Consider the following 16,573-nt stretch of genomic DNA (forward strand, 5'->3'; position numbering starts at 1 on the left):
AGCCCGTTTTAATAAATTCCAAAGCCTTAAAAAAAAAAAAAAAAAGAAAAGAAAAAAAGAGGGTATTTCCAGTTTTCATCTCATGAGCGGTCTAATTATAGCATAAGCCTGTGCAGAACTGGAGATTAAACTCTGGGAAGAAAACCATGAGTAGTGGGAAGAACATAAAGGAAAGGCTGATGATGAGAATTGGGGCACTACCAAGGCAGAGCCCTTGAAGCTCTAGTGCAGCCAGAGATTTCAGACATTTATTAATTAATAGATTACCATCCAAAGTAAGTATCATGTCTCAAAGTTATCTTAACCTAATTTTCGAACTCATCTTTGTTCAGTTATGCACTAGAATCTCTGGTTAGGCATGAAAATAAATAATAAGATCTACACAGTTAGTGAATTTTTAAAATATTCTTCTTTGCTATTTACAAAAGTATATTTTAAATACCTAAAATGCCTTAAAGTCAAGCCACAGAAAGAACAAACAGCATTCTACCCGTGGTTTGTCTATTTTAACTCAGAGTAAGGTGAGGTGTAAATAGCAAACCCAGCGATTTTGTGGCCTGGGCTTTGGCGGATATTACTACGACTGCTGTGTTTAGAGATTTTTCCCTCTTAAGGAGGCAAGCCTGACATGAGTTTACTGTCTGTATGTTGTTGCTAATTCTAAACAATTTCAGCTGAAGCAATGGTTATAAAGAGATTAATTTCATAGAAGAAAAATTAACTCTGGGTAGAGAAGAAAATGTAATAATGCCTGCAGACAAAGTTTTTGCAGTGGGACTTCACTCTTTAATAAGCATCAGAAAATCCACAAGGAACAGATATATGCCCTAAAAATTAGTAAGACATTTAGATGAGCATTTGGAACCTGAAGACTCCAGAGAATCCCCTCCTCAAAGTTCTCTTTGTCTCTTTAATAATGGGTGGGTTCAGATTGCAGTCTTCATCTAAGTCAGTTGGAGGAAACAAAATGAAAGAGGCAAATCTGCTGAGAATCTGCTCCTGACAGAGCTATTTAGTGTGATATCATTTTATACTTGTTAATCATTTCAATCCTGTGATCCTGGTGCCTGTGCGTGGTGTTGGTTGGCATCACTGATGTTAGTCTCCACAAAATGAAGAAAGATTGGCCACGAAGCCCTCACACCATCAGGGTTGTGGAGCTCCACGCTCCCTGGTGGCCATGCCAAGTTCTACGTCCTCGTTGATTTTCCCTGCTTCTCGGACTAGGCTGCAGCTGTAAGCAGCCAGCACAAGTGACTGGGCTGTACTGCAAGTTGGTTGTACAGATCGCAGTGGGCCCAAGACTCCTGGCTTCAGAGCGGTGCCTAGAGAAGTACGTATTGCTTTCCCTGGGCAGTCCTGCACAACAAAAAACAAACAGACAGTTGAGGGGTGGGGGGGAAGGAGGGGAGGAATCCTTTGTTAGCAGACCTGCAGTAAAGTCAATGGAGTGAGCAGTCATGAAATCTTAGTTTTATGGTAGGATTAAGAAAGATGGTTGGATTGTTAAATAGTTAACAAACATTTGAGGAAATACACTTTGGAAAATGTTGTTTCAAATGTCTTGCTTGTTTTTCAGAGATGTGAAAGTAAAGGCTGGTGAATGGTTCTTTGAGGAACGAGCAAAGAAATATCCAGGCGAAGGTAATCACTAGAACAGACCATAAACTGCCATGTAACATGTAGCCCTCATCCAAGTGGAACACAAAATGTAGCCTGCCACTGTGTTTAATGTTTGTTCCACTTGGTGAGAGATTTGTCAGAAATTATCACGCAGTGCATCTGTCTATGCAGTAAATAAAACATGAACACAACCTAGCAGAATGCATTTAGAAGTACAATTCATTTTGTATGAGTAATAATCATAAGAAAATTGCTGGCCATATGAATTTGCATTAGTGAGCACGTAAGACTTCTAAAAAAATACGATGATGTGAAATAAGTATAGAAATGTTAAAATATCTGTGCAGGAAGGAAATGATCTTGCATCCATAGCTTGTGAGAGTTAAAACTTAAGTTGATTTAACTGAGAAAGTTCTAAAGCTTAAAGAAATGACAGAATGGAGTAAAGAAAAACATTAATAGCTATAAACAACAGAGAACTAAATGCTTACTGTGTATTCTCTTTCAGCCAGCAGTGCCATTGCCTTGTGTTCAGTGTTGTTAGTGCAATTAAAAATACAAAGCTCTAAAAGCAATATAGAGGGTGTGGATGGATTCTTCTAAGGAGATTGTGTTTTGCAAGCCAAAGGGCTGTTAGTCTTAGTTTTCACCTGCAATGACTTAATGAAATGGATGGGATTTCCTTCCTCTTCCCCTTGTAGCACCACTTCAGATAGACAGCTATTTCATTTTGTGCCTGACTGTAGCTGAATGTTACAGTTTCACTTCCAGAACCTGCATCACATCTAGAATTAAGAGTAGCTGGTAAAAAGGAAGGCACTGGTCCTTAAATATCACTTGGGAAACTTGGATAGGAAGAGGTTTACAAATGGAAGAACGTAATCAGGCAAATTTGGGGTAGTAGGTATTCACAAAAGACAGCAGGTAGCGTATTAAGAAATTGATCTACAGTTCCTGCTAGAACGCTTCATTTAATATTTAAAAGATTTAGCTGAATTCCATTCTAGCTAACACAGTTTCTGATTTTAAAGTATTAGTTGACTAATCTTTTAAAACACAGTTAAGGCCCCAAACCATTGTTAATAATTTTCCCTCGTATTTTAACAATCACTCTCAGTTACTGAAAAATGCTATAAAACTGATATTGCAAGGTACTGACTGTCCCTCTTTCTAGTAACGTAAATGAGTTCTCACCTTGTGTTGTCAAAGATCTGTGGGTGCTTGAAGCATTTTGATCTAATAGCAATACTGTTGAAATCTCAAAGATCAAAGGATATGCAGAAGATAAGCCTGCAGGAAGAAAAATGTTTTGTTTAGTTCCTTTGATTAGAGCTGATGTAATTAAAGGGGTTAAAAAAGGGCAAACTTCGAAACACAGAGGTAGTTATGTATCCTTCAAGCCTGGAGAGATAGTGCCCTCTTTTGGTTTGAAAATATAACACGTGAGATATTTACTGGCAAATAAGTTTAACTGAAAAATACATGATAGTGAAGTTTTCATATGTTGAAGAGTAAAAAAGGAAGTTACATAGTATGATTTTTATTAATTTTGTGTAGCTTCTGCCTAAAGAATGAAAAGAATATTTTCATAAGTGGCAGATTGCCTTTACTGACTAATAAATTAAAAATCTAAAAAATCATTTAATGCTGCAGTAAATCAAGATACTAAATATTGCTCATTAATAACAGAACATTAAGACTGGAGTTCTGATTGAAATTTGTAACATCAATAAGTTGATTTTTGTTTCTACCACCACAAAGTTCTACTACTTTTGTGTAAGTAAGTAATACATTAAAATTAATGACATCTTCAGCAAAGCGTGGGTCACCTGCTGCTTTCTGTATTGGGAAAGATTAGTGATTAAAACCACTCCAGGTATTTCAGTTGGTCATTTGTTACATGCATTTAGCCCTTCCTGTTTGTGATCACTCAGGAGCAAACTACGTTTTTGAGTCCTCATTGTTCGTGCCTGATGGAGCGCTTGCTCCTTGGTGTTCTTTACATCATGTGGCTGCTCACGTGAGGAACGTGACATGGTTGCTGTTACCACACAAGGATGGCCTTAGCAAAGGGTTTTGCTCATGTTTGTCAGCTAGTCATGTGTTTCCATGATTGTTCAGGTGTCTAGTAGAAAAAGTGAAAAGAATTTTTCGTAAGATGCCGGAGATGACCATGTGCCTACTCTCGTGCACATTTTCAAGCTTTGCATAGTGTTTGAGTTTTGTGGTTGAAGTGTGCTTTAGTGCAGTGGGCCTGTGCGCTACCTACCTCCTGGACCTCAGGAGCCTGAGAGCACTTAGCAACCTGCAGGAATGGGCCCTGAGCACCATTCATGATTGTCCTCAGCATTGGTGAAGAGCTGGTCTGAATGTGTCACCTGCGAGAGGTGAAGGTGAAATCATGATATGGTCTGTGATAGAGGAGAGACCTGCGTGTTGCTTGGTGTGTGTGCTGATACGTCAGGCAGGGGCTGATTTCACTGACTTGCATGTGCACAAGCTTCTGTAAACACAGGCCAGTTCCTGAAAGGTGCCGACTATAAAAAGTATTGTACAGGCATTAGTAACTGCTGCTGCTGCTGCTAAATGAACTTCGGGTGTTTGCTTTATTTTTTTTTTCTCCTTCACAGGAAGACATGAAACAGTTGGTGCAAAGCTCTTGAGATCTTATCAGAAACTGAGGTAAGACTCATAAAAGGACAAATGGTTGTAGGACACTGGGAATTTGTATAGGCAATATATTGTAGCTGGCAATTTTTTTTATTATGAAAACCAAATTTCAATACTTTTGGAGTACAAATGATAAAAACAGAAAAATTCCCACTTTTATCTGTCAGCAATCCATAGAAAGGGTCTTGAGTAGAAAGAAGAGTGCTATGTTTAGAGTAGTGGTGTCTTATGTACGTGAAATGAAGGGACATGCATTAGTTTTGTTATATCTGCTTGTATTTTTTGCATAGCTGTTTACACCATTATCTTTCACATTTACACATGGCTTTTAAATGATCAGAGATGAAAAATATTTACTGGATATAACAGCAGTAGAGTCACTATTTGCTCAACAGGAGCACTGTTACAGGAGATATTGTTGATTTGATAGCTTTAGACTAAAGAGTAGACAACATAGTAAGACACATCCACTTACTGAACTGAAGTAAAAAATCTAGTTTACACTGAATAAATACTTTGACTAGAGGCCTAAGCATGACCACATTTAAGTTTTATTACCAGTGATATATAATGAAATAACAGTCTATTTAACTATATTGTGTAAAAGAAACCCTTTCCTTAAACAAAACAACCAACCCCCAACAAACAAACAAAATTGAGACCATCTTTTTTGGGGGGCTTTATGGTTATTATTTGGTGAGGTATAGCTGCATAAGACAGAAACTTATAATAAGCTGGATAGGATCCTAACCAGGGCAGCATAAGGATTTGCTCTTATCTAGATATGGTAAAAGAGGATCAAAAAAGGAAGTTCACTGGTTGCCTTAAGGGTCCGTGGTTGTTCTGTGATAGCAGAATCAGTCAGATAACAGTCAGATTTTTTTTTTTGTTCAGACTGGTGCTATTTACCATAAGTGAAATGGTCGGAATGCTGTCATGGGGCTCTAACAGCCCTGGGCCCAAGCAAAGAAGGATCCTTTTAGTATTGTAAATAAAGGTGACTGTTTTCTGAAAACACACCTGAAACAGAGATGGGATGTGATAGATAGGAATTGTGTTTTAACACTCGGGGGACAGATTGCAATACTGCCAACCATATAGAAGTTGATGAAGCCAGTCCTAAATTAGGTGTTCCTGACTGTTCAAGGAGGACATTGAGGTGCTGGAGTGTGTCCAGAGAAGGGCAACGAAGCTGGTGATGGGTCTAGAGAACAAGTCTTATGAGGAGTGGCTGAGGGAACAGGGATTATTTAGTCTTGAGAAAAGGAAGGTGAGGGGAGACCTTACTGCTCTCTACAATTACCTGAAAGGAGGTCGTAGGGAGGAGGGAATCGGACTCTTCTCCCACGTAACAAGTGACAGGACTAGAGGAAACAGCTTCAGGTTGCTCCAGGAGAGGTTTAGGTCGGACATTAGGAAAAATTTCTTTACAGAAAGGGTTGTGAAACACTGGAACTGGCTGCCACCAGGGAGGTGGTGGAGTCCCCATCCCTGGAAGTGTTTAAAAGACTGTAGATGTGGTGCTGAGGGACATGGCTTAGGGACCCTGGCAGTGCAGGGTGTATGGTTGAACTAGGTGATCTTGCAGGTCACTTCCAACCAGATGATTCTGTGATTCTGTGTAATAATTCTGCCGAGAGTGGCCCAAAATTTAGAAGATAAAGGTAGTCCTAATTCTTACAAACCGGCAATAAGCCTGTGGCTGCAACCCTTAAAGACTCAGGATCTCAACCCAGATCTTTAGATTGCAGGAAAGGCAGATAATAAAGATACTGAGCATGAATGTGGTTTATTTATCCCTCCACTAGCATAATATATTAATTGTTGCACTTGTTTATTGTTTCTTAAATTTCTAGTAAAATTTCTGTCGTACCTCCAACTCCACCTCCTTTCACAGAATCCACAGCAGGAAGCAATGTGGCGGTAAATGTACGTATCTGCAAAATATATGTATACTTGTACCTCTTAGGGTGTCATTCACAGGAAAAGGCCAGCCACAGGAATACAGTAAACAGCAACTGCTGCAGCATCATATTCCAATGTAAATGCTGCCTTTTGTTCCTTTGTCATTTTTTTTATGCTGCATTGGTAGTAGGAGAGAAAGGTCAAAGGCTGTCACCAGGGATGTTTTCAATTACTTTTCAGTTTTTGAGGGAAGTAATTAACTGCTCTACTTGGCACTAAAATATTGAACCCAGTTTTTGGTGCCTTGCTATAGGAAGGCTGGACTGAGATCTCCTGAGCTCCCCTCCAGCCTGAAGGATCCCATGGTCCCATGATATTCAATAGTCCTTTATAAAGCGATCATTCCATGTGTTGCTTTCGTTACTGAGTGAAAAATGGTGAATTTGATGGTTGCCTTTGCATCATAGTTTCTAGTGGACAGAATAGTACGACATAGCTCAGAACTCATCGAAATCACACTAAATTACTGTTTCAGTTCATTTTGGACTGGGTCCTCAGGCTCTGCTTTTGAAACCCATTGCAATTCGGTAGACATCCTAATATATGCTTACCTGGAGTCTGATGAAACGCCTTTGATTCAGAGGCATAGAAGCATCTGTAATAGGTAGGACATTCCACCTGAAGTATTAGATACATTACCACAAATGAGTGATGTATTTAGTTGTATTATTTGTGAAATTTCTGTGTGACTGCCCTACAAGGAATTCCACTTGTATACCAAAGAGTATGGAACTGAAAAGATTATTTCCTGTCTTCATATGTCAGTGTAACAGTTTTCAACCATTTCAACATATGTCCTCAGATGTGTTTGTCTACAGAAGTGAGCAAAGGGCTGCAATCTTATCATCTGATTGTTAGGTGGTCTGTAGGTATGTGATAATGGAAATGAAAACAGCAAATATTTTGTGTCTTACTCTTGGCATCTCCCATTTACAGGAACTTGGACAGTCTAAAAGTTTTAATAAATCTGTGGAAAACTTGTTTTTGTCTCTCACAACACATATAAAAAGTAAGTAGCTTTCACTGCTTTGTCAATCTAGAGTAAGGTAATCAGATATTTCCATTTTTTTGGTCAAATTGTTGGCCAAAATATAGTCTAAAAAAACCCCCAACTATTGAATAATGGCTGAAATGACTTATGACAGGACTGAGTCAACCTGAAAAATAATACATTCTGTCTAATTTTCCTTTAGTATTCTGCTAGTTAACAAGCTGATGATACCAACCCAGATGCCTTTCTCAAAAAGATGTGAAGACTGTATAATGTTGTTTTCAAGTCCATTGGGCATTCAGATGCAGTATATTTAACTCATGTTAGCACAGAGTAATAATCACTTTCTGCTGTAGTGATCTTTGTGTTTCCTATCTGACTCAACCCCAACTCATCCTGTCAAAGAATCTGTCATGAAATGGAAATAGAGTTTAATACTTTCACTCACTGGCCATTTTCAAGAGGACTGCCACCTTCTTTCTCAATCTGTCTAGCCGTCTCTTTCTTACTAGCTTCATCTTAGACAACACCAAATGTGAGATTAGTTCTGAATAAATTTGGCTTTAGTGCCTTTCCCCTAACTCCTGTCTTGGCTCTTGTTTGGTCTTTCCTATCCACCCATCCTAAAGACCTGTTCTCCTTTAACTACGCAAATTCTGTGTTGTGTCTGTGTGAACACAGAGTAAAACTATGCAGAGACACAATGGCTGTGTCTCCTGAACAGAAGTGTAGTGTAGAGTGCTGTAGGACGCTTCATCACTGGAAGCAGATAGCTGAGGCAGCACAGAACTGGATGCAAAGTAATTTATTCTGCTTTCTGTTAGTTTGAAGCATAGTGATATCCCACAGTCACTGGTAAAGACTGTCAGGACTGCATCAAGCTGCTTTAATAGTTCACTGCTACCAAAAGGAAGGTCCTACTCCCAGCACATCTTTCTTTTCTCTCCGTTTCTGGCCTTCTGCTGCTATTGCTTTACTTGAATTAGCACCAGTGTTTCTGGACCCCTCTGGAAACTGATTTAGCTAATTTAAAAGGCAGAGTATTAACCCAGACAAAACACAGAGGTACTTTTCTGCTGGTTTAGTGAATTAAATAGGCTCAAGGTAGGGCATATGTGTTGGAGCCTACAAAACAGAGGGTGCTGGGCCATGTGGCCAGGGACTGAGGAGGAAAGAGCAGTGGTTGCAGAGGGGAATGTCAGCAACTTGTTAGCTCAGGTCAGCTGTATTTGAAACCCCACTCAGGTGCTATCGTCCTCAGTTAGGGTAGAACGTTTTAATTTGTGAGAAAATAACAGGCTGTTGCTATCAGTGAAGCCAATAATTAAAAAGTGTAGGAAGTCTTATAGAGAGAAAGACTTGGCCTTCTTGACTTAAGAAAACAGATCTTTCAGAAATATGTGGCCTCTTAATGAAACCTGGTACTGTACTGATAAATGCTTTCAGTCACGAGTGTCCAAAGTTAGTACTCTATATCTTAACTAGATAAAAATGTCCTGGTTTGCAGAGGTATTTAATACACTCAGCTCTTGTGTACAGCAGTAAATAAACCTGGAGAACCTCGTTAGGCCTCTGATTCTATCACTGAAGCTGGTGTGTGTGCGCATGTTTGAGAGCAGTGGAAACAAAGGATTAGCATGTGCAGCACAATGCCGCCGTTGTACAGTCTGCACCTTATGCCGTTACCTCCTGTTCCAGCATGGTTTGGCAGCAATGGGGTGTTGTAACTCAGTGGTTGCCGTTTGGTGAATGTAAAAGAAGTTGCTGGTTGTAGTTCTCTTTGCAGTGGGAAATCACCCTTAGCAAAAGGAGGAATAGATACAAAAACTGATAGGGGTGGGTGGGTGGTGTGTTTGGTTTGGTGGTTTGGTTTTTTTTTTGGTTTTTTTTTTGGTCTCACAGTAGCCTGTTCTGCAACCTGTTTGTTTTAGGACAGCATGAGGCAAGCTTGCGTTTCAGTTTCTACTACTGGTCAAACTACTCAGATTGTATCTACTCCATTACATCTCTCTCTCCAGTCTCTTTTATGATCTCTGATTTCACTGTATGTTTTAAAAACCTGGTTCAATTTGCAGTCAAAGATGACTTCATTGAGCCTGCCTATGAATATCTCACATTAGGTTTTAATGGAGTACACCAAACATCTGAGGACTAATTGCTGCTAGGAACAAAACTAACCCGAAGTGACTTTAAAAGTCACACTTAAGAGTGCCTTTGTTTTTGAATACCATAATGACATAGTGCGTGCAATCTGAGGTCCTTCCACAGAGGCTAGTGTTGTGAAAGTGGTATTTATTTCTTCTGTATGAATTAAATATATGATAGCTATTTCATGTACCGCTTAAGTTATTAATTCTTCATGAAAGATTATCTGGGATTTGCAGCAAAGTGTCTGCTGCTCAGCTTGCTATCTTCAACTTCAGAAATCATGGATGAGTGCTGCCCTTCCCTTTAAGTGAAATTCTGACTGTACCCTGAGGAATAAGAAGCAAAAAGTGGTGCACCAATTGTCCTATAGATTTATTTGACAATTAACTAGATGTTACTGAAGTGCTAATTCAATAAGGTACTTAAATACAGACATAAGCTTATGCACATGAGTGACATTATTGAAATTAATGAGGGCTACTCAAGTTCTTAAAATAATATGTGGTTTGGCACCAGAGTATGTAATATCTCTCCTTTCATCCATATTTTGGGTAAATTTCCAAATATTTTCCAGGATGCTATTATGTAATGATCTTGCTTTTATCCTGAACCAAACCAAACTGCTTTACAAATCAAGCTGTATATAGGGACTGCAGTAACTACTTCTGGGAGCAAACTGTATTTGCTAACATACAGCAATTCCTTGCAGCAGCTATAATGATAGGAAGCAAGGAGTATAATTTTCAGTTGAAACAGCAGGGAGATTTAGGTAGGAGAGATACAATTATACAAAATGGGACAAGCACTTGCCTTCCCATCTGTTTCTTACTCTTACTAGAACTGCAGGATGAAAGTTTGAAAGCTACAGAATTAGCCTGTAAAACTACAGGATTGCTCGCAATGTTTGTCATAGTGACTTCTCTCTTTATTTTCACTTCAGAAATCTCCAAGTCCCAGAATGATATGGCTGACAGATGTCTCCTAACTACAGATTATGAGCAGAACGTGGAAAAAAGGAAGCAAAGAAGGAGCCAGTCTGACACTGCCATCAACATTACGAGCAGGGTATCCATATTATTATACACAGTCTCTAACTGTAAGGGCTGTTTCAGGAGAGGAATATGTTTGTAAGAATAGTGACTTATACAGGGGAATTTTACTTTTGTTATGCGAGCAGGGCTTAGCTGATGGTCACTGACCATGGTCAGAACTCTGATTCTTCACAAGGTTTTTGGCTGAGTCTGTGCGCTTGATCTCAGCGCAGAGCCAAAATGTTAGGCTGAGATTTTACAAAGACCATCATACGGGGAGGGAGAGGATGGGTCGTTTTCCTCTCACAGACTTTCTCGAGGCAGATTGATATCTGCTCTGTGTGACTGCTGGGCTGCAGGGAGGTGCTCGGTCTCTTGTCCTTCTCCTGCCCCTCTTGCCGCTGAGCAGGACCAAGCTATGACTATCCAGAACCCATTCTGACACTTTCTGAGCACTTTCGAACTTGGCAAGGAGAAAACATTGACTGCTGTTTTCCCTTTTCCTTTTGCTTTGGTTACAGTCTCTAGCTTTCAGTGTTTTCCTGAGAAGTTTGAGAAAAATCCAGTTGTCTGTTTTTCCACAAATTGTGCAGGGCTGAAGATGATGTCATGAATCTGCTTTAAAGTTACACTGAAGATTTTGTTCTGTACACTATCACATCTCAAGTGACTTGAACTTTGTCCGTACACAATTTTCCATATAATGGGCACTTAACTGAATCGCCTTGTTCATCTGAATGAGGTAAATGTAGTCCAAGTGCCTGAATTGGACGCTGAGTAAAGCTCTTGCTTTGGGCCAGACCTCATGGCAAATATTACTCACAGCTCCCTTGGTGCACACTTTTCTCTTTCCTCTGAAGTGTTGGGTGTTCATCAGTGCAAGATACAGACTGTCAGACCGCATGACCCAGCAAGATCCGTGAACTCTGTGAGATCAGTTCTGGTATTTTTGTATGCAATTATATTGTAAACAAGATTGGCAACAATTATTAAATTACTGACTGCTGCTTTCATGGTGGCAAACCACCCTTCAGTATTACTTCAGCACACTGGCAGAGCACTGCTCTTCTAATGCATTGAAAAACATCAGAGTTGGAGATAATATGAACTCAAACCAAGCTTCATTGCATGTTGATCACACACAGTCTGTCACATTTAAAAGATGCATATAGGTTCTTTGACTTGAGAAATGTATTAGTAGGAGATTCCAAATTATTCGGGTTTTTAATAACCCATTTATAGATTTAGGAATTAATTTATGTACACCCTTTGCATTACAGATTTTGGAAGATAGGTTTCAGTGGGGTTTTTGTGTGTGTGTCAGAGCACTGTTTCTCTGAGTCACGGAGCTTTTGTTTCATTCAAAGCAGTTAGACTATATTTAAGCTAGAATTACAGTTTTGCTAAAATTATTGAGGATCTTTTTCTTGTGAATGTCATTCAGATTGTTTATATATTGAAGGATGTTTTACTTTTCTGTCCCTACACTCATGTGATGGCTTTTTTTATTTTCACTGTGACTTTAAAAATTATTTTTAATCTCTGTCAATGCACTGTTGCAATATTCTTCCATTTTTTTTCTTTTTCACCTTTGTTTTCCTTTACTGAGGGTAACTTTTTATATCCTTGCTAGAACTATGACTTTAGTTTTAAATTACACTTGTAAAACTACTAATTACTCACATTTATAACAAAATACAATGTAGAAATCTTACTTGTTGCAATTTCCCCTCCAGAAGGAACTCTCATTTTTGGAGAATGAGTCGAAACAGTGGGAGTTTTTTTCCACTAGAAAGTGTGCGTTTTTTCCCCTAAGAATGACTGGGAAGTAGTTGCTGTAACTCTGCCATTTTGAATGTAATAGTAATAGTAGTAGTGGAAAAAAAAAAAACCCACAAAACAATGCAATGGCAAGAACTACCAGCCAGTGTGAAATCTAGATTCAGGAAGTTAATTGAATATTTTCTAGGGCCTCTCACCATCAGAATCTGTAAGTTCATTAAAGGGACTGCAATTATACCTGCCTCACTGGGGGAGCAAGCAGACATGCGCAAGCTTCGGAAGCTGTTTGTGGTGTGTCAGTAGCTGTAGGTTACGCCTCCTGTGACAGCGGATGCTGGGTGGGAGTCTTGCTTATGTGACCTCAGGCCAAGTTAGCACTTGCAGTTATGTTGCCTTGTCAATCACTATTAAACAAAATAGAGACATCTTTCTGATCCAAGTAGAAGCCAACATTCAGTGTGAGGCACCTTGGTTTGGTTAGCAAGTGAAACTGGTGGTGTTTCAGCTTTTTATAAAGCAGAAGGCAATTTCTCTGATGAGAAATAACGATATTTTGATTTTGTTTGGGAATTGTTGAGACTATTCGAATGCATTTTCCATCTGTTTCCTTCTCACAAGGGAACTTAATTCTTACCTATATTCTGAAGGTAGGGCAGTTATTACACACGACAGCTTCTGTGTGTTGCAATACCAGCATACTGGTTTGGATTTTGCACATGCTGTTTTGTCAGAAGTAATGTCAATATCTAATCTCCTCTGTTGTCCTCATTCTTTACTGCTTTCTGTTGATGATTGTGCAGGAGGGGTTCCTATGTTTGTTAAATATGTTTTAGTTCTTTCTTTTATGCAAATAAATACCAATCCTTTTTGTTGATTCAGTCACACTATATTCTTTCTAGTCTTTTAGGTAATCCGTGTTACACAATGTTTTGCTTTTAAATAAATTATTTTCTTAGATCCTAACCATCTAAAGTTTCTTACCTCAATCTTTTCCTACCTGTTGAACTGTGAAATGTACTTTTTGTAGATTATATTATCTAAGGGTAGCATTGTGCCAGAATGAGCTAAAATATATTTTCAACATATTTCTAGCCATACATATTAGTCTTCTGGCATTTCATTCTAAGAACTGTTGTTACTGGCAACAGAGGTGGCTGAAGGTAAATCTCAAGGAGTTTTGCTACTATATATCTTAATTTTTCACAAATTGTCAGAGTTTTAATGGGAGAATTGGAAAGGTGAATGGAGTTAATCAAAGCAAAGTCAAGAACACCTCAGAAATTTAAACTTTTTCTATAATCAAAGCTAAATAAGAACTTGTGAGTCTGTTTCTATTTTCAAGTCTCTTTCAACTCTGCATTCATTCTTGCATAGGTAGACACGGACATGTGTCATCCATATTGCAAAATACTGTTTCTAATTCCTTGAAGGCAGTATTTTTTTTTCTTCCAAAATTACTGTTTTGTTGAAGGCTAATAAGGCTTTTTATTAGATGGTGCTACTTTTGGTGTGTTATTAGTAGACTGTTGTTAGTAATTGCTGTGGTAGCAATCCTTAGATTAGGTGGTGGTATGTTAATTTTAGAAAATTGTGAATGCAATGAAAGAACTACTAGCTGGGATGAGAGAACTATAAATCAACATTTAAATTAAGTTACCACATTGTCTTTGAAAGTGTGCCACCTGCATGACATTGATCAGAGTGAATTTTAGCTATTTCCTGAATTTTCTTCTGATATCACTCCTGAAGGAATCGAGGCATTTTTTCTTAAATTAAAACAAACCAGCAAACAACTTGCTGAATTTCTTACAGATTAAAAGTACACCCAGTCTTCAACAGCTCATCACTGGGGCCCAAAATGACAGTGAAATCCTGACCAAAAGGAATTGCAAGGAGGAAGAAGACATAACAACCAGTCCCACAAGTGATGCAGTTTTCTGTGATGGCAGAAAATATGTAAGTCAAAGGGTGAAGCAAAACAGAACAGGGTATAAAAGCGAAGATATAAAAGCAATGGAAACAGATATAAAAGCTAAGATCTTGTGGAAAGTGTTGGCCTGTTTCTGATGACAGATGTGCCTTTGTCACAGTTCTCATCGTAACACTGTGAACTTTTTGCAGCATAAGCACAATCAAATTGATAATTGTTACGTGGGTATATCCATTAATAATGAATAATTGATAGATCAGCTACCCCTTTCTCATTTTATACTGGGGTTGGGATCATGAACATGGTTCTTTCTAACCTAGTAGCTAGCCTTTTCTCTTAAATTTTGTTTTTTCTTAATTTAATTTTAAACTAATTAAAATTAATTAATTTTCTAAAGTTAATTTTCTCTTTTTTTATTCTGCAAGAAGTGTGGTAATAGAAATCTGAGTAGAAAGATGTCAGAATGTCTGTGAATGAAGAGAAAGCTGACAGTGATGGAAACCAGGGGAGCAGTTCATAGGTTGTTGTAAAGAAGGGAACTAAAATGACTTTTAGGGAATCAGAACTAGATCAGCCTGCTCCCTTTGCAGAGGAATATAAGAGAGACACAAGGACACTGGTGCACTCCATTTGCTGCACCGTGGAGTCTGAAGTGTTAAACTGACAAATGGAAATGGTTTTGCATGGCGTTTGTGATTCTAACAACCACCACTTGAACTGGGCTATAGACAGCCTACACTTAAAACCAAAGTGTTTTCTACAATCTTGTAAAGGGAAAGGCCAAGTTCCATCAGACTTCCCCTTATGGGTCAGTGTTGGGTGTTGATGACTGCTCCATGGAAATGTATCTTCCAGAACATCCAGTCACGCTGGCAGGAGTGCAGTACACGCAGTCATTGCTAAATTCCTGTTCGCTGAACCTAAAAAGATGATGAGTGTTTTCTACATTGAATGTATGTGACTCCTGATCAGATGGGAGGCACACCTAGTGATGTTCAGTCCAAACATCATTAATCAGAACACCTATCCAGCCTCTGTAATTAAATAAGAAGTTCTGTGGAATAAATATTAGGGACGTTTGCAGAACTATTTTTTAGGACGTATAAGCTAGTACCAAAGTCTGTTTGCATTCCTTTGTCCTGAAGGATTTTGGTGGAAAATAAGCATTTTTCTGGTTGGGTGAGTGAAAATATGTCAATGAGTGAAATAGCAGAGCTGAACAAAGCTGCAAGGGAGATTGATTACAGTGATACTCGTCTCATAGAGGAAAACAAGATTACATGCCACAAGCATCAGGTCAAAACAGACCTAACTCTTCTTGTGACTTCCTCAGCAACCACTCTGACCCTGCTTTTGTGAAGTTTGCATGTTACTTAGAACTTACAAGATAGAGTAGATAGCTTCTTCAATCTAATTAAATGTTGGTGTGAATTTTAAAATTAGTATTTGGTAAGTTGTACAAACACAGAGAAGCATGTGCATGGGAGCGAGATATGATCTCATAAACACCACTCTGTGCTCTTAACTGCTGGGTGGTGCAATGCTGAACTCCTCAGTTAACCAGCCCTTTGTGGGCTGGTGTTTATTTTCAGGGGGAAGAGTGATCTAACCTTAGCAATCCAGAGCAGTGTTGCTGTGAGATTAATCACAACAACAATTGTGTGTTTGTGACATATGCTGTATAAAAAGTTTGTAGGGCTCACCTTAAAGAATATCATTACCAATGAATGGGGAACAAACTGTTTTGATTGGGTTGATAGTTTGTTACAAGGAAGGCTGGTTAGCACCATAAATTTACCTGTCTGCTGGACCACAGAAAGAATTATAGTCTCTTCCTTTACTGTAGTTCCCTGGCCCCTGTAAGTGCTAGACACAAATGCTGTTTATATGTGTGGATGGACAGCATCCAAACCTTTGGCCCATAGGAGAAAGCAGGTGGAAGGAGAATGAAGTGGTGACCTAGGAAACACCTTCTTTAAGCATCAACATACAACAACTGGATGTCTTTGTATTTTCTGAATTGTCTGCTGCAGTATGTCATTTTTATATGGAATTGGAGCATCTTGCAGACTATTGAGGTGCAAGGTCACTTTTGTTTCCCTTAGTATGTAACAGAACCTAATGTCTCGGCAGCGTACCCTACTCTGAGCTGTGTATTAAAAGCAGTCTAGTTCAGCCTTCTGGGTGTTCTTGGATTTCAGAGGTTGTTTCACTCTCTGCCCCTCATACACGTATGCGTTTTTCTTATGGGAAGCCACATGGCAGTTCTATTCAGAGATAATTTCTAGATCTGGAAGTTACCTAAGAAAGCATTTTCACCTGGAGAGCTTATTGAAGAGAATAAAGGCAAAGCAATAGATTTGCAATTACAGTTGTAATTTTCAGGGCTGTTATGGAAGCATAACCCCCCCCCCCCCCCACACTCAGTCTGGT

The 16,573-nt window shown here is 38.9% G+C and overlaps 1 protein-coding gene across 1 annotated transcript in view; it reads left to right on the forward strand.

The window, feature by feature from the left end:
- SYTL3 (synaptotagmin-like 3) overlaps positions 1-16,573 on the forward strand; it is a 28,082-nt gene that overhangs the window by 3,308 nt on the left and 8,201 nt on the right. The window contains exons 3-8 of the mRNA XM_010144272.1: positions 1,580-1,644; positions 4,254-4,305; positions 6,150-6,216; positions 7,195-7,267; positions 10,338-10,462; positions 14,023-14,166. Of these exons, the coding sequence (XP_010142574.1) occupies positions 1,580-1,644; positions 4,254-4,305; positions 6,150-6,216; positions 7,195-7,267; positions 10,338-10,462; positions 14,023-14,166 (526 nt within the window). The remainder of the gene's footprint in view (positions 1-1,579; positions 1,645-4,253; positions 4,306-6,149; positions 6,217-7,194; positions 7,268-10,337; positions 10,463-14,022; positions 14,167-16,573) is intronic.

This window comes from Buceros rhinoceros, unplaced genomic scaffold (assembly GCF_000710305.1).
Source record: "Buceros rhinoceros silvestris isolate BGI_N320 unplaced genomic scaffold, ASM71030v1 scaffold19049, whole genome shotgun sequence".
Lineage (NCBI taxonomy): Eukaryota > Metazoa > Chordata > Aves > Bucerotiformes > Bucerotidae > Buceros > Buceros rhinoceros.